This window comes from Physeter macrocephalus, chromosome 3, assembly GCF_002837175.3.
Source record: "Physeter macrocephalus isolate SW-GA chromosome 3, ASM283717v5, whole genome shotgun sequence".
In the NCBI taxonomy this organism is placed as follows: Eukaryota; Metazoa; Chordata; class Mammalia; order Artiodactyla; family Physeteridae; genus Physeter; species Physeter macrocephalus.
Window position 1 is genome coordinate 24,572,781 of NC_041216.1, and position 24,381 is coordinate 24,597,161.

Consider the following 24,381-nt stretch of genomic DNA (forward strand, 5'->3'; position numbering starts at 1 on the left):
CATAAAACATCCTTGACTCTCTCTCTTATCCTCTATCCATCATAAAGCCCTGTAGGCTCTGCTTCAGAGTATACCCAGAATCTTACTTTCCACCTCCTTTACTGCCACCACCTACAGTAGCCTCCTTACAAGTCTCCTTGCTTCAGCCCTTGCCCTCTAGTAATCTGTTCTCCATCCTTTTAGAATGGAAGTCAGATTATTTTTTTTGCTCTAAACTCTCAGATGGTTCCAATTGCACTCAGAATAAAAGCTGAAGTCTGTGCAGGGACCTCCCTTCTCCCTTTGCCAAACCTCTGTAGCCTCCTTGGTCTTTCCCTTAGTAATGCAGTGGGTAAATTTTCCCAAGTCTAAAGTAGTCTTCAGGAACATGATATTAGTGGCTGTATTGTAGTTATGAATCATACATTATTTAGCTCATCCTCTGTTATCAAACACTTGAGCCTTAGCATCTCCATTGGTTAAATGGAGATGTTGCTAATGCCTACCCAGCTCGCTATTCCTAGGTTGTTGTGAGGATCAAATGGAATTGGGTGTCTCATAGGATGGTATTTGAAAGTTATTTGTGAAATTGTTTTTTGTGGTTAGTTTTGGTACCTAAATCGTTATTTTCAATGGGAATATAAATGTATAGGCAGAAACAGTTGAACCTGTCACTAAAGGAGGGGGCCTTTGGTATTGTGTGTTTGGAACTGCTTTTTATTATAGTGTATAATTCAAACTTCTTCAATTACCTAAATAAGTTGTTTTCACATCTGGATTCTGAAACGGCCAAGAGAGAAGACTGAAAAAAATCTTGTAGGAAACCTGCTGCTTTGCATCTTACTGTTTTAATCTTTTGAGGTTGCCTTGATTAAATCCAGACTGTATTTCATGTGGGCTTTATATGTACACTTGTTGCTTTTTTCAAAGGGGAAAGCAACCATGCCCAGTTTCTTTGTTTGTTTGTTTGTTTTAAATGCGCTTTGCAATTCTCAAGAGTTGTTTTGGAGTTCATTTTTGAAAGTCTGTGCCAACAACGCAGTGCTGATAGCTTTTGGTAGTTGCCTAGTGAAATGTGAAGCACTTGCAGTGGGAGCTCACAGAGTCTGGAGCGTGGTTAGAGAGACCGTGAAAGGGGCTACTCGTGCCGATTTTATAGTAGGCGAAGTTGGTGTTCATAGATTTAATTTTTTGTAGTATATCAACAACGTGCTTATTTTATGAACAAACATTTCTAGTGGGCTAAAAACTGTTCTTGGTTGTACTGTTTAGGGATGAGTGCTTTGTACATATAGGTGGTAAGAATAAGAAATATGAAATTAGATTTTTGAGGGCATATGTGGGAAATTAGATTTTTGTTACTCAGCAAACATAGGCTGGGAGACCACCAGGGGCTCAGAGTGTTTTTAGTCTCAGACTCAGAGTGTTTTTAGGTCTTAGAGATAAGTAATCAAAGCAGTGTGATGACCATTATGAAGGTATTAGGAGAGATATCTAAATAATTGAGGGGCAGAGCCAGGAAAGGTGGGGAATGTCTGGGAAGCCTCTTTTGTTTTGGCAGAAGAGAAAACTGTACTGCCAGAATTAGCAGAAGCTACGTAAAGAGGAAATGATTTAACTACAATTACTGTTTCCCTGTGACATTGTTCTGGTCTGATACTAGAGTTCCTTTTGTAACTGTGAATAAAATTGAGAAGGCAAAATGGGTGAAGGGGAAAACAAAAGCAGCTTTTACTTTTTAAATTGTCTTTTAGTTGGGGGAAAACCACTGCGATTAGTAGTTAAAGACAACAATAATAAACACTTAAGCTATGCCAGCCACAATTAGGCACTTACAGACTTTAACTCATTTAATCCTCACAACAATCCTGTGGCAGATACTCTTATTTTCCCCATTTCACAGATGAGGGCATAAATACTGGCTAACTTGCCTGGGGTCACACATCTAGGATTGAGAGAACTAGAAAATGAACTGGTGCTGTCTGGCTCCAGAGCCCTCACTCTTTTTTTTTGTAGCTGCCAATCCCAAACTCCTAATTTATCCCTCCCCCACAACCTTTCCACTTTGGTAACCATAAGTTTGTTTTCCATGTCTGTGAGTCTGTTTCTGTTTTGTAAATAAGTACATTTGTGTCATATTTTAGATTCCACATATAAGTGATATCATATGGTATTTGTCTTTCTCTTTCTGGCTTCACTTAGAATGATAATCTCTAGGTCCATCCATGTTGCAGAAAATGGCATTATTTCATTTTTTTTTTATGGCTGAGTAGTAAGTATTCCATTGTGTGTGTGTGTGTGTGTGTGTGTGTGTGTGTGTATACACCACATCTTTATCCATTCATCTGTTGATGGACACTTATGTTGCTTCCATGTCTTGGCTCTTGTAAATAGTGCTGCTATGAACATATGAACATAGGGATGCATGTATCTTTCTGAATTAGAGTTTTCTCCAGATAATGCCCAGGATTGGGATTGCTAGATCATATGGCAGCTATATTTTTAGTTTTCAAAGGAACTTCCATACTGTTTTCCACAGTGGCTGTACCAATTTACATTCCCACCAACAATGTACGAGGGTTCCCTTTTCTCCACACCCTCTCCAGCATTTAATATTTGTAGACATTTTTTTTTTGTGTGGTACGCGGGCCTCTCACTGTTGTGGCCTCTCCCGTTGCGGAGCACAGGCTCCGGACGTGCAGGCTCAGCGGCCATGGCTCACGGGCCCAGCCGCTCCGCACCATGCGGGATCTTCCCGGACCGGGGCACAAACCCGTGTCCCCTGCATCGGCAGGCAGATTCTCAACCACTGCGCCACCAGGGAAGCCCTGTAGACTTTTTAATGATGGCCGTTTTGACTGGTGTGAGGTGATACCTCATTATAGTTTTTGTTTGTTTGTTTTTTGCGGTACGCGGGCCTCTCACTGTTGTGGCCTCTCCCGTCGCGGAGTACAGGCTCCGGACGCGCAGGCTCAGCTGCCATGGCTCACGGGCCCAGCCACTCCGCGGCATGTGGGATCTTCCGGACCGGGGCACGAACCCGCGTCCCCTGCATCGGCAGGCGGACTCTCAACCACTGTGCCACCAGGGAAGCCCCTCATTATAGTTTTGAGTTGCATTTCTCTAATAGCGATATTGAGCATCTTTTCATGTGCCTTTTGGCCATCTGTATGTCTTCTTTGGAGAAATGTCTGTTTAGGTCTTCTGCCCATTTTTGGATTGGGTTGTTTGTTTTTTTGTTATTGAGTTGTATGAGCTATTTGTATATTTTGGAAATTAATCCCTTGTCTGTTGCATCGTTTGCAAATATTTTCTCCCAGTCTATAGGTTGTCTTTTCGTTTTGTTTATGGTTTCCTTTGCTGTGCAAAAGCTTTTAAGTTTGATTAGGTCCCATTTGTTTATTTTTGCTTTTATTTCTATTGCCTTGGGAGACTGACCTAAGGAAACATTGCTATGATTTATGTCAGAGAATGTTTTGCCTATGATCTCTTCTAGGAGTTTTATGGTATCCTATCTTATATTTTAGTCTTTAAACATTTTTGAGTTTATTTTTGTGTATGGTGTGAGCGTATGTTCTAACTTCATTGATTTACATGTGGCTGTCCAGCTTTCCCAGCACCACTTGCTGAAGAGACTGTCTTTTCTCCATTGTATATTCTTGCCTCCTTTGTTGAAGATTAATTGATCGTAGGTGTGTGGGTTTATTTCTGGGCTCTGTATTGTGTTCCATTGATGCATATGTCTGTTTTGGTCAGAGCCCTCACTCTTAATCTCTGACCTGTATATATTGCTTCTCAAAATATTAAGTTTTACTATTCCGTGTAATAAGACTGTACGTCTGTGTCTATTTAGAATTTAACTGTTAGGTTAAAATTTATCTTGATGTCCTTTTTTGATTCAGGGAAATTATTAATAAAAAGGGCATTATTATTAGTTGAGACATCTTTGTACCACTTAGCTTGAAGAAAAGCTGGGCCTTCCCTGTCATCTCCCTTCAGAATCATTCAAAATTTGCTTAGGAAGAGCAGAATTGTTGTTAATTGAGAGTTTGTTTAACGTTTATTATAGCTAGTATGTTTATTTTATACTCACTTGATGACAGTGTGACACTACAGAGTTGGTAGATTTTTTTCTTCTTTTTTTCCATTTGAATGTTTAATACTCTGGGATTGAGTATATAGTTGACCCTTGAACATCAAGGGGGTTAGGAATGCTGACCCTCTGCGCAGTTTAAAATCCACCTATAATCTATAATCGACCCTTTGTATCTGCGGTTCTGCATCCATGGATTCAACTAGCCCTAGATCGTGTAGTACTGTACTATTCACTTTTGAAAAAATCCACATATAAGTGGACCCACACAGTTCAAACCTATGTTGTTCAAGGGTCAGCTCTATAGTGAATGCATATAGTACCTTTATCCTGTTTTATAAGATTTAGAATCTAATTTTGTTCTTTTAGAAGATCAAGACATTTTATGATTGTAGGTCTTTTGCTCAAATCTACTTTATGGCAATATGCTTTATGCCATTTTAATATATTTTCAGAAATATATTATTCTAAGTAGGGGAGAGGATGCTTCTGGGGCTTGGTTTTATGGTTTTGGAATATAAATGGTATATAAAATAATCGTGTGCCATTTATCTTAAATTTGGATTTAGTAGAAAGTTTTTGGAAGAGGAAGTTTGTGCCGAAGATATCACTGGTATTTTTAACAAGCTCAAAACATGCCATCAGAGAAAAGTTAATATAAAGTTACACTGTTGCCACGATGATATGTTAATTGTAGTTGCAGGCAAAATCTTTAATAGTTTGCCAACAACAGTGTAATTGCTGCATAGAGACTTTGAGGTATTAGATAAACAAATTTATTCTGGAGAATAAAAGGGCTTTTAAGTACAAATCTTGTTTTGACTGCCTTGTTTTCTAGGACTTAGTAATTAAAACATTATTTCTGCATCTTGATGCTGGAGTAACAAAGTTGTAAAGAAGGCCAGGAAAACGGGGGGTAAAGTTGGGGGACTTAGCAGACTTTGTAAGGCTAATTTTGACTTGAAGGCACTCTGAGAAAGAGAAGGTGGTCTTGTGGTTCATCAGTAAACTAAAGCCTATGGAACATTTTATGGGGAGTCTTTTTTTTTGCGGTATGCGGGCCTCTTACTGTTGTGGCCTCTCCTGTTGGGGAGCACAGGCTCCGGATGCGCAGGCTCAGCGGCCATGGCTCACGGGCCCAGCTGCTCCGCGGCATGTGGGATCTTCCCGGACCGGGGCACGAACCCGTGTCCCCTGCATCGGCAGGCGGACTCTCAACCACTGCGCCACCAGGGAAGCCCTATGGGGAGTCATTTTAAAGGCATTCATTTATCTTGAATAAGGGTGTTCAAGCCTTTACGTGAAAGGTGCTGTCCTGTTCTTCACTCTTCTCCGGCTCTCCTAAGGTAAGGAATGTCAGCTACAGCATGAAGAATAAAAAGTCTGAAGGCACAGGGGAAAGGTGTGCAAGGTTCAGGGAGAGGATGAACTCGAGGTCCTCTCCCCTGTGGACCTGGGAAAAGATACAATCAGATCTTCAGTTCTGAGGCTGCCTTTCTGATTTATGAAGGGAGAGTTAAGAAAACAGCCTAGAAACCAGATGAGATCTGGATGGTGATGGGAGCCAAGGCCCAGAGGTGAGGATGAGCCAGAGTGAGTTATGGGGAAGTCAAGAGATAGCCTGACAAAGACTCTTCCTCTTGGGAGTCCAGAAGGTGGTTATGACAGTAGCTGACATAGCTTGACTTCCTTTGTCTCTTGGCTCTCAGGACCCCATGCTCTCCTGATTGCCTTCCTTCCTCCCAGGCCATTCTCTGTTCTTCCTTTCCTCCTGTGTTAAAAGTACACCAGGACCTTGTCTCTCCTCTTTGATCTCTTTTCTGTCTACAGAGAAGACAGACTCCCTAAGTGATTTCATCTAGGCTCAAGGCTCTAAATGTCATTGAGGTGACAGTGACTCCCAAATTCATTTCTCCAGCCTGGACCCCTTTGTACAACTCCACACTTGTCTACCCGGCTGCTAATTTAACTCTACTTAAAGGCCTAAGAAGTATCTCAAACTCAGCGTGTCTTCAACAGAACTCATTTCCCCTCCTTGCCCAACTAAAGTGGCTCTTCGTTCATTCTTAACCATTCTTTAGTTTCTCAGACCAAAAATATTGGGGTCACTCTTGTCTTTTTTTTCTTACAGGCCACCTGTAATTCATCAGTAAGTTAGTCGTGTTGTCTCTGCTTTCACAGTCTCTCCTGAATCTGGTTACTTTTTATCATTTCTACTGTATTCCAAGAACACTCCAGTAGCTTCCTATCTTTCTGTTTCTGCTTTTGTTCCTATGTAGTAGCCAGAGTCATATTTTAGAAATGTAAATCAGATTATGTTAGCTTGTGCTTCAAGTCCTTTGTTGGCTTCCTAGCACTTTTAGAATATAACTAAAAACCCTCACCTTGGCCACAGGCCCCAGAGAATTTGGCCTCTGGCTAGCCCTCTGACTTCACATGCCATTATAGTTACTCCTTTGGCTACACTGGTGGTCTTGCCGGGCCCTAAATGTCATGCAGGTCCCTGCTCAGACGTGGCAGCCTGCCCACTCTTATCTAAAATAGTCACTCCTGCTACCTCCATTGTCATGTTATATCTCCTGAGTCTTCTTTATTTTTCTTCCAGGTTGTACTATCTCTATTAGTTAATTATCTGACTTCCTGATTAGGATGTATGCTCCTTGAAGGCAGGGACTGTTTTTTCACTAGATAACTTCAGGCCTGGGGCATGGTAGGCACCCAAGTATTTGCTAAATGAAAGAATATTGAGTATTTACTTTGTGCTAGGCCCTGAGCTAAAACTCTTGACATCGATTAGTGATTAATCCTCCCAACAAGTTCTATAAAGTTAGGCACTATTATTATTGTACCCATTTTACAGATAAGAAAACTGAGGCTTACTGATTGTTATGTGCTGAGTTTATAGATGGACCCTAGGATAATATTGGATACTTAGGGTGGAGTTAGATCAAAGCCTCTACAGCATTCTGTTTCCTTCACTGCTGAAATATTTAATAATGTCTTCTAGAAATATTTTCTAGATCAACTCAGGTTTTGATCATTGAATATTGGGTCAAATTGTAAGACAAAATTCAGTTTTGGATCAAGAAACAGAATGCTTTTGATATAGGAATGGACCTTTCTTTCTCCTGGCCCCCACAAATGCCACAGACTGAAACTCATGGATTTCTGATGCCAGATGCAGTTCTCATGGGAGGCATTATGTAAATGGCAAAGATGTTCTGCAGTAGTGGTTGTGTTCTGTGTAATTGGTCTCCACACTTCCATTCATGCTTTCCTCCAATCCAGTCTCCATGCTTTAGTCCATCCATCACTGTAGTCAAGCCACTCCAGTGGCTTTTCACTGCTCAGGGGTTCACCAGCTCCTTGAGGTCTGTCCACGACCCTGAGATTTTAGTGCTTTTCTACCCTTTGCTGCTCACTGCACTTGAGCTATACCTGTCAAACCAGTGTCTGGGTTTCACATCCTTCTTTTTGCCCCAGGGCTTCCTAATGCAGTTCCCTGGCCTGGGATACACACTGCCCAGTGGGTCAGAGCCTTGGAGCCAGATGGTCCAAATTTCAGTTCAGGCTCTGGCCTTGGGCAACTCAGGCGCTCCAAGTGTAAAATGGAGATGATAATAACCTGAGGTTATTGTGTGGTTTAAATGAGTGTGTGCATGTAATGCTTTAACACAGTGCTTGGAACATAGTAAGCATTCAGTAGGTGTTGGCTGATATTATCGCTCGGCTTTCCTTAGCTATCTCCTACTTATCCTTCAGCTCCCCCTTCTCTTTCACCAAATCAGAGTTTGCTGACTAAAAAATTGCCTCCTTTATATATGTTTCCTTTTATATGTTTCTGTTTATATGTTCTTATAGGACCCCATGCTTATCTAGCATGGATATTACCATAATTTGAAAGCATGTATTTATTTTGTGTGATTGTATGTCTGTCTCCTCCATTGACTCTGAGCTCTAGAAGGGTGGAAATAACTCTTTTGCTTGCCATTGTATCCCTAACCCAGTGCCTGGTACAGAGTTTGTGCTTAATAAATGTGCTCAGTAAATGTGCCCAGTGAATAAAGGGCTCTTAACTTTTCCTTTCTTAAAATAGGATCTTGGGATCTTTTGTGATAACCCTTCCTTTGAGAAAGAGTAATGTCAGCGTGGAAACTAGAATTATTTCAGACTTGGGAGCTCATTGAGTACAAGTACACAGGGCAAAGGGGCAGGGACTCCTGGAAGATAGGCAGAAAGATCAGGAGCATGGACTTGTCCGGATGGATGTTGTTGTAACATCTGGGCTTTGAGTGATGCACCATCCTGATGTAGCTATGATATTCAACAGCGATTCAACCAGTTCCTGTATAATCCCTGCTCTGTGCTGGGCATTGAGCCAGGTGCTGAGCACCTCACTCTTCTAATTGAATGTATGTTTCAGGGGAACTACTTGGAAAGATGAATGCTGAGAATATTAGCATTTATTTACGTCTTTTGGTGTTTTTACCATATGGCAGTGCCTCTTGGGTGTGTGTCTTGTGTGTGAGGTCAAGAATTTGTTTCATGCCTACTCAAGAATCGTTATGCGAGGTAAGCTTGTCATATCTGGGACGCTGGAGAAAATTTTGCAGCAATAGATTTTAATGTGGTAAGATACCTCCGTCTGCCATGAGATTCCATATTTCCTGTGAAATACAAAGTGTAAAAGACAATTGTGAAGACCTGGGGAAGAAGAGGGATTTCTAGTACCTATTCCACTCTCTGCCCCCAGTGTACTTTCCTTTATCCTTGCCCTTCCTGGTGACCTCCATCAGCACATCTTCGTTTGCCTGTACTATTTAAAACCTGGTAATCTTTCCTCTTGTTCCCTGTTTGCCTATTACTGCTGTTTCCTAGAAGTTGTATTTCTGTTCTCTAGACTGGAATTTAGATACCTCCTTTCCCGGAGGTTAATGATTCTTGCCAGAAGCTGAATTAGTTGGTTGCTCAGGGAGAAAAGACTCAGTAAGCAAGTAGTATTGAGAGAGCTACATTCCAGTTCACAAATAAGTCACCTACTTATGAAGTCAGTACCGTGAGTGATATAGAAAGAGGGGTCATGGTTTCCAGCCACAAAGAAGGGACAGTCTGTAAGGAAAGATGAAACTAACATATTCATTAGTTTTTTGGGTATATATTGAGTATCTACCATATGTCAGGCACTGTCCTGGGAGCTAGGGGATAGAACAGTGAATGAAACAGAAGTTCTGGTCTCATGGAACTTACAGTCTAGTGACTCATATAAATAAGTCAGGTGGTCATGAGAGCAATGAAGAAAAATAAGGCAGGGTAAGAGGATGGAGAGTGAAATGAATGCCGATTTAAATTAAATGGTCAGAAGAGGGCTGTCTGATAAGGTGATGTTTGAATAGAGAACTGTATGAAATTAGGGAGTGGGCGAGTCAGATACCTGGGAGAAAGCATTCCCAGCAGAGCAGTAAGTACAAAGACCCTGAAATGAGAATGTGTCTTTAGTAAGAAGGCCAGTGGGACCGGAGTAAAGGTTGAATCTTTGGAGAGGAGGTCACAGAGGGAGTGGAGTTTTGTTCAGTGTATGATCGGAAGGTTCACTGGAGGTTTGCCGTGGAGGTGATCTGGAGTATGTCTGAGAAGGGTCATTATCTACAGTGTGGAGATGAAACTTTTCAGGGGCCCAGGGGAAAAGTGGGGAGCCCAGTTAGGAGGTATTGCAGTCATCCAGGCGAGAGAAATGGTGACTTGACCAGGGTGGTACTGATGGTGGTGGTGAGAAGTTGTGGGATTCTGGATACATTTTGAAAGTAGAACTGACAACGTGGATCAGATGTGGAGAATTGCTGGTGGAGGTGGGTCCAGATGTGGAGTATACTATGTGTCCAGAGAAATCTTGATAGAAGAAGAGGCCTCAGATGCAGAAGGAGTTTAAAAGGGGTCTTGAAAAGTGGCATGAAATGATGATTTTTATAGGAAATAAAGCACTATGAAGTATACAGCACTTAAAATAGAGTTATGTTCTGACTGTAGTCCTCAAAGATATGCCAGGAGTCCATTCCTTGAAGAAAAAGTGTTGATTTGTCTGAGACAAACTCTGTCCACTGATAACACTTGACCCTGGGAGGCATAAATATTTGCAATAGCTTTTACATTGGTGAAAATATGCTTTACATGTTGAGCATATTCATTAATTACTAGAATTCCATTCACGTGTGCATGCTTTCTGGAGACAAATTAGAAGTCCTGCACACTGTGTTTTAGCTCAGTTGACTTTGATACAAGAATCACTGTGTTAAACACTGCCCAGTCTTTTCAGTGATAGAATTCTCTCTATATTCTTACTGTGAAAGTTAATAAAATTTACTGGTATTTTATGTGTATATTGCATAGATATATACTGTTTTGGTTTTTCCTTTTAGGTTCCTGAAAATGGTACTAGATTTAATGAAATTAAAATTACACATGACCTGTGGAGCACATTCATCTGAGTGCCTGTTTGGTGTAGGGCAGTGTAGAGGATCCATAAGACATGGTCCATGTACTGAAGGGATTTTTAATGTGGTAGGAGCACCAGAGATTTGATGGCACATCTAAAGGACTCCAATGTAGTATTTTGACTCTTGCCAAGAAGTAGAATTCTTGTATTATGCTTTAGCTTGTTTTATCAGTGAACTTTTCTTGCTTTGGTTTAAAAACCACGGAATATGGTTATCATACCCACCAAACATTGGGAGCATTTAAAACAAGATAAAATACCTATTTTTGAAAATTAACATTTGTGTAGTGCTTTACTCATCTAATCCTGTGAACTAGGTATTACCTCAGTTTTATTTTTAACTATTTATTTGTTTGGCTGGGTCTTAGTTGCGGCACGCAGGATCTTCATTGCCGCATGCAGGATCTTTTAGTTGTGGCATGCATGCTCTTAGTTGTGGCGTGCGGGATCTAGTTCCCTGACCAGGGATCGAACCTGGGCCCCCTGCATTGGGAGCGCAGAGTCTTAACCACTGGACCACCAGGGAAGTCCCTTACCTCAGTTTTAGAGGGGACACAAAAGTGTAGCAATACCCAAGGTCACAGAAAAATCTAAATCTAAATAAATAAATAAATTATATATATATATATATATATATATATATTTTTTTTTTTTTTTTTTGGTTGCGCTGTGCGCCTTGTGGGATCTTAGTTCCCAACCAGGGATTGAACCTGGGTCCTCAGCAGTGAAAGCGCAGAGTCCTAACCACTGGACCATCAGGGAATTCTCTAAATATAAATATATTTCTTAATTGTTCTTTTTTTTTTTTATTTTTATTTTTTTGTGGTACGCGGGCCTCTCACTGTTGTGGCCTCTCCCATTGTGGAGCACAGGCTCCGGACGCACAGGCTCAGCTCCAGACGCACAGGCTCAGCGGCCGTGTCTCACGGGCCCAGCCGCTCCGCGGCATGTGGGATCTTCCCGGACCGGGGCACGAACCCGCGTCCCCTGCATCGGCAGGCGGACTGTCAACCACCGCGCCACCAGGGAAACCTTAATTGTTCTTACTGATGCTGGTCCTTTGTTTCCAAATCCTATACACTTTCTATTACATGTTCTCTCTCCCCCCTCCCCATTTTTATTAATGGTTGGAAACATCCTGTTTCTTAGTTGGGTTAAAGGAAGTGAGTTAGATCACAGCTGTTATTGAGAAAGAAAAATCCTTTGGCACATATGAAAATATTAATTCATTGTCCGTGGAAGTAATAGTGGAGTTCATGGGCTTCTGATGTGCTCAAGCACTGTCATTAATATTTTATCCTTATAACAGTTTTTTTCCTTTGCAGAGTTTTGGAGTTTAAAAAAATTTTTGCTAGTAAATAAAATAGTCAAGATAGTACAATGTATATGTAAAGATAAAGAATAATATAAAACAACTCTGTAATTGCCACCCATTCTAACATATAGAAATGACCCACACCTTCTGAGTCTTTCTGCTTACACTTCCCCCCCTAAGTCAGGTAACAAAAATATTGAATTTTGCATTTTTCCAAGGTGTCTTTAATATAAATATCTTTCATTTAGGAATTAAAATCTTTTAAATATTGTGGGTAAATTTCATCTTGTTTGACATAACTGTTATATAAATGGCTCTTTAAAATTATATTTTGATTTACTTATTTAATGTTAAAGATATTTTTGTTGCCTGGAGGCAGTTATTTAAAATTCAGTTTGGTATAGTGTATACAGAAGTAGAAATATAATGTTGTACGCATGAAAGTTATCTAACGTTATATACCAATGTTACTTCAATAAAAAAGAAAAAAGGTTGTATCTTTCTTATCTTTCTTTGTATACCTAACACTTAATACACAGCAAATGTGCCCCCCAAAAGTTTGTTAAATGAATTCATGCATCCATGTGCTGAGTGAATGAACAATAGCTGGAAAGAAAAAAATAGATAAAAATAAAAAGCAGCTTGGTTTTTGTTTTTTTTTTTTTGTGGTATGCGGGCCTCCCTCTGTTGTGGCCTCTCCCGTTGCGGAGCACGGGCTCCGGACGCGCAGGCTCAGCGGCCATGGCCCACGGGCCCAGCCGCTCCGCGGCATGTGGGATCCTCCCAGACCCGGGCGCGAACCCGGTTCCCCTGCATCGGCAGGCGGACGCGCAACCACTGCCCCACCAGGGAAGCCCAGCAGCTTGGTTTTGAAGATGGAAGTTAGGAAAATTTATTAGTTTCAGAAGTTTCAAAGATCTGGGAGAAGGGTATATTGAGGAAGAGGAAAAGGATTTCGTGTGAATCAAGGAAGTTACTCACTGGCATAGTTTTTCTTTTTCTTCACTAGAGAAAAGGGAACAAAGGAGTAGGATCTGAAAACTTGCCCTTTCTTAAATCGTTCTTGGCAGAATTGGTACTACCATTGAGTAGCTAAAGATTTAATGAAATGCGGCTTAAAAGTTTTATGACAGCGGATTTCCTAAAGGTTAGAAAGTGTTTATTTTAACCGTGGTTTTGAGTGGTAAAGTCTACTTCAGAGGTCATATCCTACATCTTGTTATTGTCCTCCATTGCTGAGCCACTGAAACCTGGAATCTGGTTCACGAAGTATGACACTAATTTCCGTTTTCTTGGTAGAGTTTGTGTGTGGTCTTTCATCTTTTAGGAACTATAATTCTCACAGTTCCTAGTTTCAGATGTTGTAAGGAGAGTTCTGAGCAATGCCTGTGATACAGTTTTGGGGGGCAGTGGTCATAAATGTGCATTTACATGCACATGTGTATGCATATGCATAGAAAATGCCTTACCATGTTTGCCTTGGTGATCGCCGCATGTAGGGAGTATTTAATTGTTGGGTGACTGGGCTCAGGAACTGGACTCTCCAAACTCACATCCTGAATCGCCACTAGCTAGCTCTGTAGCCTTGGGTAAGTTACTTAACCTCTTTTTGATGATTTCTTTATAAAATGGGGATAATAAAACATCTGCTGTATTGAGTGGTTGGGAGGGTTAAACAGGTTTGTGCACAGAAAATACTTAGAGCTCAGAGTAAGTGCTCCGTGAATATTGGCTATTATTTAAATCTTGTAGGAGGTGCCTTTTGTTTAGAAGTGTACTTCTTTGCTTAGGCTACCATTTGTGTGTGGGGAGATGTTCTTTCTAGAACCATGTCTCCTTGTCACATGATTATGTGCTGTGTGAGCCTTGTTAATACTCTGTCAGCATTTGAGGTTGGAACATAAGTGTGGCCATACCCCGTGGAATCCAGTGAGAGAGAGCTAAGCACCGTAGCAACTGTTGCTATTTGTATCCTGAGCAACAGCTGCCCAGGGCAGATTTATTTTTTAATCCTGATCTCAGATAGCTTGGGATGTGGCCCTGCCTTAGAGAAGTGGATTGGTTGGTCTGGGCTTTGAGGCGATTTCATGACCAAATGTTACAAAGATTCTATTCCGTGTGAAATATGAGGTGCTAAAGCTTTGTGTGTGTGAGGGAGGAAGAGAGGCCAAGCCTCAGCATTCAGTCAGTCCCTGAAGTATGTGACTGGGTTAATTACATGAGAAATCACTTTTTAAAAACAATTTTATTTATTTTTTGGCCACGTTGTGTGGCATGCGGGATCTTAGTTCCCCGACCAGGGGTCGAACCCGTGCCCCCTGCGGTGGAAGCACGGAGTCCTAAACCCTGGACCGCCAGGGAAGTCCCGAGAAATCACTTTTAATATGGACAGTGAGGCTTCATACTTTTCAGTCAAAAGTAATTTTACTGTTTATGACATTCTACAGATGATTTAGAGGTCTATGTTTCTAGTGTATACACGCACACACATACGTACACACGTATATACATATATCTAATAACTTACGTATTAGTTATTATCAATTGTGGATTTCACAAAAACTATCCTTCCAATGAATGCTTCATTACTAAATGCTTTTCTTAAGTAGATAATAGGATCTTTAAAAAGCGTTTGTTTTAAATAGTGGTTGGATTAATTCAGTAATTTTCTAATTTTTATTTCTGATATATTGAAATATTTCAAGCCTTATGAAGCACCTTGAAATAGTAACATGGTCCATTTCCAAATTTTGTCTGCTAACTTACCTAGGATTCAGTCACAAGATATTTACTGAGCACCTACTATGTACCGAGCTCTGTTGTAAATTCTGGTGACATCTAGTGAATGTTGTTGGTCTGATTCTTTTCAAGTTCTCTATATAGATCCTACCCATTAAAAATGTGATTATTTTTGTTTTTCGATTGCCCTATTCAGATTCAGTGGTATGAATTTACTGATTTGGATGTTTTGAGTTTACAGTATAACATCATGCTGAACTAAAAAACATTTAACTGAGTCACTTATAAAATCAAAACATTTTCATCCTCTAGGTATTATTAACCCAAAGAACCCAAAGGAGGCTCCAAAGTCCTTCAGCTTTGACTACTCCTACTGGTCTCACACCTCGGTGAGTGTACCCATGGTGCAGCGTGGTAGAACAGTGTGGGTTTTAAACCTTTTGAAAGAGCCTGCAGGTCCACAGGGAAAACAAAGATTACCAACATCTAGGGAAATGAAGAGTAAGACCCTTTGCAGTATCCCCTTACTGATTATAGGACCCCAAATCTTGCTGGCTTCTAGGGATTGTTCCTAAACTAGAGTTTGCTTCTGCATCTCCTTGTTATGCATTTTTTGTTCTTTCTTTCCTATTTTGTGTTAGAGTAGGAGATGTTTTAAACTATTGCAAAGCCTAATTGCCAAGGGAAGGGCCTGTGAAAGGGGTTGGAAAACATTCTTCACTGAAAGCTGTGTTTATTGAGAAATAGCCACACCACCTGGAGCGAATTAAAAGAAATATTTTTATATGTGGACTTGATCTTTTATCTTTCAACCCCATTTTCCACTTAAAATTTTCTTGGAGCTCCCTGTGAATGGAAGAGTGATACTTTCAAGGTTTTGGAAAATGAAATGTAATCATGTCAGATAATTTCATGTAGATATTTTTATGTATGGCTGGCCTGGATGTCTCTAATAGTGCCTCTGTGTGTGTGCATTTAATGGGAAAAATAAACTATATGTAGGGGGGACTTAAAAAATATATTTTAGGTGATTATTCTGATTTCAAACACTTTTATTTATTATAGAAGTAATCAAATAAGCATAGGAAAGAATATGAATAAAATGCCATTTATTTTTCCTTTTAATCTTTACAGCCCGAAGATCCGTGTTTTGCATCTCAAAACCGTGTGTACAATGATATTGGAAAGGAAATGCTCTTACATGCCTTTGAAGGATATAATGTCTGTATTTTTGCTTATGGGCAGACTGGTGCTGGGAAGTCTTACACAATGATGGGTAAACAAGAAGAAAGCCAGGCTGGCATCATTCCACAGGTAAAAAACAAAAAAACAAGAATGGGGCTTCCCTGGTGGTGCAGTGGTTGAGAGTCCACCTGCCGATGCAGGGGACACGGGTTCGTTCCCCGGTCCGGGAAGATCCCACATGCCGCGGGGCGGCTGGGCCCGTGAGCCATGGCCGCTGAGCCTGCGCGTCCAGTGCCTGTGCTCCGCAACGGGAGAGGCCACAACAGTGAGAGGCCTGCGTACTGCAAAAAAAAAAAAAAAAAAAAGTGATAGTATATGTCAGGCTCTGTTCTGAATCCTGGGGACATCTGGTGGTGCGTGTTGTTGGTCTGATTTTTTTTCCCAAGTTCATATATAGATCACCTCTTTTTTTTTTTGTGGTACGTGGGCCTCTCACTGTTGTGGCCTCTCCCGTTGCGGAGCACAGGCTCCGCGGCCATGGCTCACGGGCCCAGCCTCTCCGCGGCATGAGATCTTCCCGTACCGGGGCACGAACCCGTGTCCCCTGCATCGGCAGGCGGCCTCTCAACCACTGCGCCACCAGGGAAGCCCTAGATCACTTCTTAAGAATGTGTTTATTTCTGTTTTTTGATTGCCTTATTTGATTGCCTTTCCTTTTATCTTGTTAAATTAATTCTATCTCTTAAAGCTTGAACAGTCTGAGATTTTTTTTTCTTTTTTAAGAGTAGTTAGTCTTTTGATTCTGTATTGTTTGGGAATGGAGAAAAGTTGTGACACAGGTACATTTAGGAAGAACTTCTTTTGCTAGTAACAGGAACGTGGTTTGCTTTTATTAATGATATTTGGGATTAATTTTAAAGTGTTTTTTACTATAGGCCTAGTGTGGCCATTGCTATATTCTGAAAATAAAATATATAAGGGAGCAATATCTACTTTTTTGAATGGATTATTGGATTATAATTTTAAATTCAGCTATATAATTGAAATGCTTATTATTAATAAAGATTAGGACATTTTCAGAAAAAAATGAACATACTAGCATGCACACACACACACACACACACACACACACACACTCACATATATTTTTTTAAATTTTGGCTGTGCCAGGTCTTAGTTGCGGCACGCAAGGATCTTTAGCTGTGGCACGCAGACTTCTTATTTGCGTTATGCATATGGGATCTAGTTCCCCAATCAGGGATTGAACCCGGGCCCCCTGCATTGGGAGCACGGAATCTCACCCCCTGGACCACCAGGGAAGTCCCTATTTTTTTTTTTAACGTAAAAAGTAATATGTGTATTAAGACATATATTTGGGAATTGTCCTTCTTTGTGTATAGTAATGATAATAATTATAATACTAATTAGAGGAAACATTAAATGTAGCCCTCATAATGTGCCAAGCACAGGTCTAAGTCTTTGCTTTTACTACTCTGTATTAACTTCTTTGACAATAAAATAATTTTTTGTAGATATAGCAAGTAATATTAAATAGTCCTTCTCTTTAATTTGTTTGTTATTGGAATTCTTGTATAGTTACATATGTATCTCTTTTCTGGTAGAATTTTTGAATATTTTATTTTAATGCCAAAGCATGAATTTTTAAGAAGACTTATGTTTTAGAAACTGCCACTTAAAATCCATCTTAAATTCTATTTAGACTTCTGGAGAATCATGAACATATAGTTCATTTTTCAAATGTATATTGATTGCCTTAATACTAAATATATAGCAAATGAAAATTCAGTGGATTTTTCTTAGTTATTCTTATTTAAAACATCACATATTTAAAACAAATTCAAAGGATAGGGAGAGTGAAATTTTATAATTTTCCTGATCTAGAAAAATTGTTTTCTGTTAGAAATGTCACTGTGTAATGGAACAGCCTCTCATAAAAGGGATTGGAATCTTAAGGCAGAGGTAAAGGGGAAAAATTTATAGAGTCAAAATTATTCTCAAAAATACCTTTATTTACTCTTTTCAAATAGTGTATATTCTCTCTATGCATATGTGTATGAATTTACAATGTATATAGTAACTGAGAACATATAATAAAATTTATGTCATGATAAATAAGTGTGCAAAATACAGTTTAGTAGTAGTTTTATTCCTACAATTATAATACTGATAGTTGAGTCACAGTTAATTCTAGTATAATATGAAGAGTTGAATTCACATGAAGTAAAATCAATGACATAACAATAGAAGAGACATAATCCCTTCTTTTCCCCTATATGTGGCTTTCTTTCTAAGGAAACATATTTTTTTTTTTTTTTTTTTTTTTTTTTTTTTTTTGTGGTATGCGGGCCCTCCTCCGCTATGGCCTCTCCCGTTGCGGAGCACAGGCTCCGGACGCGCAGGCCCAGCGGCCATGGCCCACGGGCCCAGCCGCTCCGCGGCATGCGGGATCCTCCCACACCGGGGCGCGAACCCGGCTCCCTGCATCGGCAGGCGGACGCGCAACCACTGCGCCACCAGGGAAGCCCCAAGGAAACATTATTGAGGTGATACTGTTGAGGGACAATAGGGGTTAGATGAGAAGAATGTATTAAAAACTTTCCTTTTATTTCATTCAAAGCATTTACCTTTGATGTTGATGCCATTAATATTTAGAGAAAAAAAGAGAAAGGGGATCTCGCTAATCCCTTTAGCACGCATGGGTAACATAGTACTTCTGATTTATGCTCTTCGTGCCTCTCGTTCTGTTTCTACAGTTATGTGAAGAACTATTTGAGAAAATCAATGACAACTGTAACGAAGAAATGTCTTACTCTGTAGAGGTGCGTACAATTGTGGGTTAAAAACAGAGTCCTCTGTGCTCCATTCCCTCAAATGCTACTTTTAAATGGTTCTGAATTATGACTGAGCTATAGATCACTTAACCATTGCCCCAATTCTGTACTTTGAGGCTATTTCTAAGTTTTGGTTATAATGAAGAATGTTGCAATTAAATCCTTGTTCATAAGTTTGTGGCTTTATTTTCAGTTATTTCCTTTTTATGTATGTTGGTTGTCAGATGATACATTTGAACTGCCAAATGGCTTTTTGAAAGGCTATACCAATTTTCCATTCCATCAGGAGGGTGTAAGCACCCACTGTGTCCTCGTCAACATTTAGTATTTTTGTTTTTTAATCTTTGCCAATTTAATAAGGGAAATTTTCTCACTCTTAAAATTAGAATTTCTTTGATTAGCAGTGTGATTGAACATCTTATAAATTATGCATATGCCTGTTTACATTTTGGGATTGCAATGTTTTTGTTATTCATTTGCATGAACTCTTCCCCCTTTAATATTGTTAATAATGACTTTTGACAGTCATAGGTTTTAAAAATATATGTAATCAAATCTCTTCTCCCCTTCTCCCCTTTGTAATTGTTAATAATCTTGGAAGTTATTCTCCATTCAGTGTATATACCCTAGTTCTTTTGAGAAGAGGTCTGTAGAATTACATTATATATGTTAGTTTATTTGATAAACATTTCCACTTTTTTGTACAAGTGCTTTATGAAGCTGTTGTTTTACACATCCCCATTTTTGGTATTCAGTTTCATAGTAGCTGAAGTTATTAAAGCATTCTGTTAACATGAGCTTGTTGTTTTGAGAAATCAGTCTGTTCTTTAAGTGACTTCTAGATTTTTAAAAATGTATATGTTGTGACTTTCTATAGGTCTTATGCAATTCTTAGTTGACCCACTTAGCTGCTTTGGGCTTTTTCTTTGCCTATAAGTGTTGTATAAAGTGTTGTATACATTTCAAAGAATTCTGCCTGGTAACTTATCATGCACCAAAAGGGGAATGTGCTGCTCTAAAAATATTTTTTGTTAAAGTGAATTCTCTGAATAGCTTATCTCATCCTATAACTATTCTTATTTGAATATTAAATGTATAGCAAATGAAAATCAGTAGATCTTTATTAATCATTCTTATTAAAATATCATAAATTTTAAATAAATTCAAAGGATAGGGAGAGTGACAATGTGATTGAAGTTTTTGAGCTTATAGGTAATGAAAGAAGCTGCCATTTTCTTTCATATTATTCAGAGTTCACAGGCTTATTTGGAGTGCACAGTATATCCCTAATTGATACTTTGTTGTTCTTCACATTGGTGGGACCTCTACCTCCTCTCCTGCCTCTCTCCTTTATTTACTCTGCTGCAGACACACTGGCCTTATTTTTTTCTTTCTTTTTTTTTTTTTTTTTTGCTGTTTCTGGAACACACCAAGAACATTCCTACCTCAGTGCCTTTTCATTTACATTTCTTTTGGCCTGAAATTTTCTTTCCTGGATGTCTTTTTCTTTTTTTTCTTTTTAATATTTATTTATTTAGTTGCGCCGGGTCTTAGTTGTGGCAGGCAGACTCCTTAGTTTTGGCAAGCAGGCTCCTTAGTTGTGGCTTGCGGGCTCATTAGTTGTGGCATGCAAACTCTTAGTTGCGGCATGCGTGTGGGATCTCGTTCCCTGACCAGGGATTGATCCCGGTCCCCCTGCATTGGGATTTCAGAGTCTTTGCCACCAGGGAAGTCCCAGTATCTTTTTGACTAAGTTTTCACCTCCAGGTCTTTTGCTCAAATCATACCCTCTCAATGAGGCTTGCCATGACCACCTTATTTAATTTTGCAACTTGCCCTCTACCCCAGCACTCCTGACCTCTCTTGCTCTGTTCCTTTTTTTTAAAAATAGTATTCATCACTTCTAACCTACTTTATAATATTTTACTTATTTTTTTATGTTTGTTGTTTATTTTCAGTATCCCTTTTAGAATCATAAGCTCATTAGGTCAGGGATCTTTATTTACTGATGTATGCCAAGTGCCTATAAAGTGCCTGGAAGCTAATAGTGCTCAGGGAATTGAATTTGCCAAGTGGCGTCTGATGGTTGGTTCAGAAGTAGTGATGTCTTTAGATGGATTTGCACATTAGAGAATAAGTAACGGAGCACATCAACCTTACTCAGGTTATTTGGGTCCTCTTAGTACCATGCCTGTGTGAAAAGGGACAGCAAGTTTTCCAAGAAAATATATCTTCCTGGGATTCAGGATTGTATGTACAAGTTTTAAATACACAAGAATGATTAAAGTTACCATTTCAATTTCTCATCTAGGATAACCTGCTTTAAGAAAGAATATTTGTTGTCCTGTTGTTTTATTCTTGTAATAGATCAATTATCTTTTGAGGGTTTTCAGTATTTTAAAAACTGATTTAAAAATACAGTATAAATATAGTCAGAGCAGACCGAAAGAGAATGGAATGGAGATACAGTTTTATTTCAGATATTCTGAAAGTGTTCCTCTAGAAATTTAAACTTGAAGAATGCAGGAGTTACATTGTATGCTTGAACAACTCGGTGACACAGAAGTGTTTTATTCCTAGGGAGGCATTGTGATGGGGCTTACTGTGGTGAATTTTTCCCACTTCAGAGCCTTGGTTGCTTAGAAGTCTGATCTTGTAGATCCTTCAAAGCCAGACTCTTGAGTGAAGCTCATTTGACTGATGTTAGGAAACTACCATGTTGGTTTGTTACTTTCCCATGAGGAATAAATATTACCCTGACCAGAACACTCACATTAGCAAGACTGGTATATTATCCTCCTGTGGGCAGACCTCTATTGGAACCCTGTTGTTTTTTTTTGGTGAGTATGGAATTGGAGAGGAGTTGATTAGACAAATTAAATGTTCAGTTGCTTCAGATGAAGAAATGATAGCCTAATACATCCCTTTCCATGATAGGAATGTCCTTGCTGATGGGACAAGAATTCCTGAAGTGTACTGTCTGTGGCTTCCCCTTTCCCCCGGGGACTTGGATAGGTCCTCCCAAACAATCAGGTTCCATGCTAATCAACCCTTACCCCTTCTGATAGATATATGTTTGGTCACAATGTGGCCAGACTTAAAGTATGAGTCACAGATCTCTTTTGTCTTCCCTGCTCTGGAATATTGATGTTGTTCCTTGGTTTTAACACTAATAGAAATCTTGTTTCCAAGCTTTTGGAGTAACCTCATTGTAATCCCCAATTATTGACAGCAGCATGCATTTAAAAAAACCAAAACACTAATAACTGATAAGTTACTACTAAAAATGATATTTTTTCTGCCTAAGACAAGTAGCAGCTATTGTGTGCTGAGACAGCCTGTTTACCCCCTTTTCTTTCCTGAGAAAGTCAGAAGGCTGGTTCTAACCTACTCAGTTATATCTATGCTACTGGTAATAGAATAAAAGGGACTGGGATTGGTATTTCACGTTGTAAAGTTTACTGATCTCTAATTGTAGAGCTTTTAATAAAAGGTGAAAAGATAAAAAGATTTAAAAATCTTTTTAATGTATAAGATTTCTTTTTCCAAGTCCTCTAAATCACTTTAGTAATATGTTCCTAGGTGAGCTACATGGAAATTTACTGTGAAAGAGTACGAGACTTGCTGAATCCCAAAAACAAGGGTAACTTGCGTGTGCGTGAACATCCACTTCTTGGCCCATATGTGGAGGATCTGTCAAAGTTGGCAGTAACTTCCTACACAGACATTGCTGACCTCATGGATGCTGGGAACAAAGCCAGGTATGGTAGGAAATAGACTGATGACTGAGGTCTTTGGTACATTTTGAGGCCTTTTGTTCCTGGTTAAGGATTTGAGACCACATTTATAACTATGAAAGTTGCTTTCACTGTGGAGTCCTCTGACCCTTTGGCTATGCTAGAGGAGCAGGGTCCTCAACATATTTGGTATCCTTCTCATCCAAACAATGCACTGCTGAAACACGTTAGAACTTTAAGTTTTACTATTAGGTTTTCATTAAGTTGTAAAATGTTGGTTATCACATGCCTGTGGTAGTAATTGATTCCAGAATAAGTGAGCACCTAATAAAGAATAAAAATCAAATGCCTTGGTGGTTTCTAAAGTTATAGCTGGAGTATGAAGAATGATTCTGATGGGGTGCCTTTGGAGTTGGCAGGTAACTTGATAAGTTCACCGATAAGGTATATTGAGAGCAAATTTGTGTAACTGACAATCTTGTAATCTGAATAAGTTTAAAGCTGTCGCTTGTGATTGTTATGCTTATAATTTGGAGGCTACTGTCATTTTAACATTCATCTAAGGACTCCATTGTCATGTGGTCACATTTATGTTTTTTTAGGACAGTGGCAGCTACCAACATGAATGAAACAAGTAGCCGTTCCCACGCTGTGTTTACCATTGTTTTCACCCAGAAGAAACATGATACTGAAACCAACCTTTCCACTGAGAAGGTAGGAGAACTTCAGTGTCTGGGCTTGAGTTGTGTGGAATGGGGATTTTCAGAAGTCCCTTCTGCTACCTTCTGATTCTGTGGAAGGGAAGAAAGTTGCCTTTTTACTTAATGAAGGGTATTTTATACTTTCCACTAGTCATTTTTATTCCACTCTAAACCAGCTTTGAGCATGGGTTCTTGAGTGAAATTGCAAGATAGAAAATAAAGTTAAGAAAAAACAATCCAAGACTTTTGAGTCTCAAAAACTGCTCTGTGGAATAGAGTTAAGCAGTTCTGTGGGGAAGAAGATCCTTCCTTTTCTTCTTGACTAGAATCTCTTAATTACCTTGTAAACTTCTCTGGTATGTGTATTTTACTTTTTTGAGCTCTGATAATGTTACTGTGGAATTAAACTGTTTAAGCAAACAATTAAGCAGACAAGATGTGTTTTATTCTTGGGAAAAAAATAACTGCACAGCATTTCTGATGTTCGTCAAATACCTGTGCTTGTTAGTTTCTCATTTTCTACAGTGGTTGGTTAAATATAGTAGACTTCGGGATTAAACTGCTTGCTTTAGATCTTACCTCTGCCATTTTTCTGCAGTGTTATGTTGGGCAAGTTAGTCTTTGTGCCTCAGTTTCTCTAATCTTATAGGATTGGTGAAGAGGAGTAAATATTAATATAGGGTAAGTGCATCTACTAGTGCCTGGCACAGAGAAGCCACTCAATAAATGTTAATTTTATTGTTATTACTATTAATAATAGACTTACGTTGATTTCTACTTTGCCTACATTCCTAAGTAGCATGCAGCTGGATTTTTAAATCTGAAGTCAGATTTATTGTCCTGGCTGTTATAAAAAATCTTGCCTTATAAACTGAGTACTTTGTGATGCTGATATCACTAAAAACTAAAATCAGCTTTTAGTTGGTGACTTGTTTGTTTTTTTAGCTGAAGATTATTTTTCAAAATACACTCTTCATATAGGTGATCAAATAACTTGACACTGCCAAGCCAGAGGTTCTATATTAATGTCATTTAGTACTCAGTATTTGTCTGAATGGCACCAAGGAACATGCTGTGTGAAAGCATTTTTTCTTTTCTTCCCTGATTTTAAATCTATAAAAATAATGATGTTAACCCATAACCATAGCTTCCTTGATAATCTGTTTTGGATACTTTTTTGTAAACTTTCCTGAAGCTTTAAAAAAATTTTTTAAACAACTTTATTGAGGTATTATTGAAGTGCAACAAACAACACATCTTTAGAGTATAAAATCGGATCACATATGTGTA

The 24,381-nt window shown here is 39.2% G+C and overlaps 1 protein-coding gene and 1 non-coding gene across 5 annotated transcripts in view; one reads left to right on the forward strand and one right to left on the reverse strand.

The window, feature by feature from the left end:
• KIF1B (kinesin family member 1B) overlaps positions 1-24,381 on the forward strand; it is a 138,396-nt gene that overhangs the window by 9,355 nt on the left and 104,660 nt on the right. For all 4 annotated transcript variants that reach the window (XM_028487854.2, XM_028487857.2, XM_028487859.2 and 1 more), the window contains exons 2-6: positions 14,929-15,005; positions 15,751-15,930; positions 18,576-18,641; positions 22,236-22,414; positions 22,993-23,104. In XM_028487854.2, coding sequence (XP_028343655.1) covers positions 14,929-15,005; positions 15,751-15,930; positions 18,576-18,641; positions 22,236-22,414; positions 22,993-23,104 — 614 coding nt within the window. The remainder of the gene's footprint in view (positions 1-14,928; positions 15,006-15,750; positions 15,931-18,575; positions 18,642-22,235; positions 22,415-22,992; positions 23,105-24,381) is intronic.
• Positions 11,016-11,088, reverse strand: TRNAG-CCC (transfer RNA glycine (anticodon CCC)). The gene has a single exon. It is a non-coding gene; the product is annotated as a tRNA-Gly (tRNA).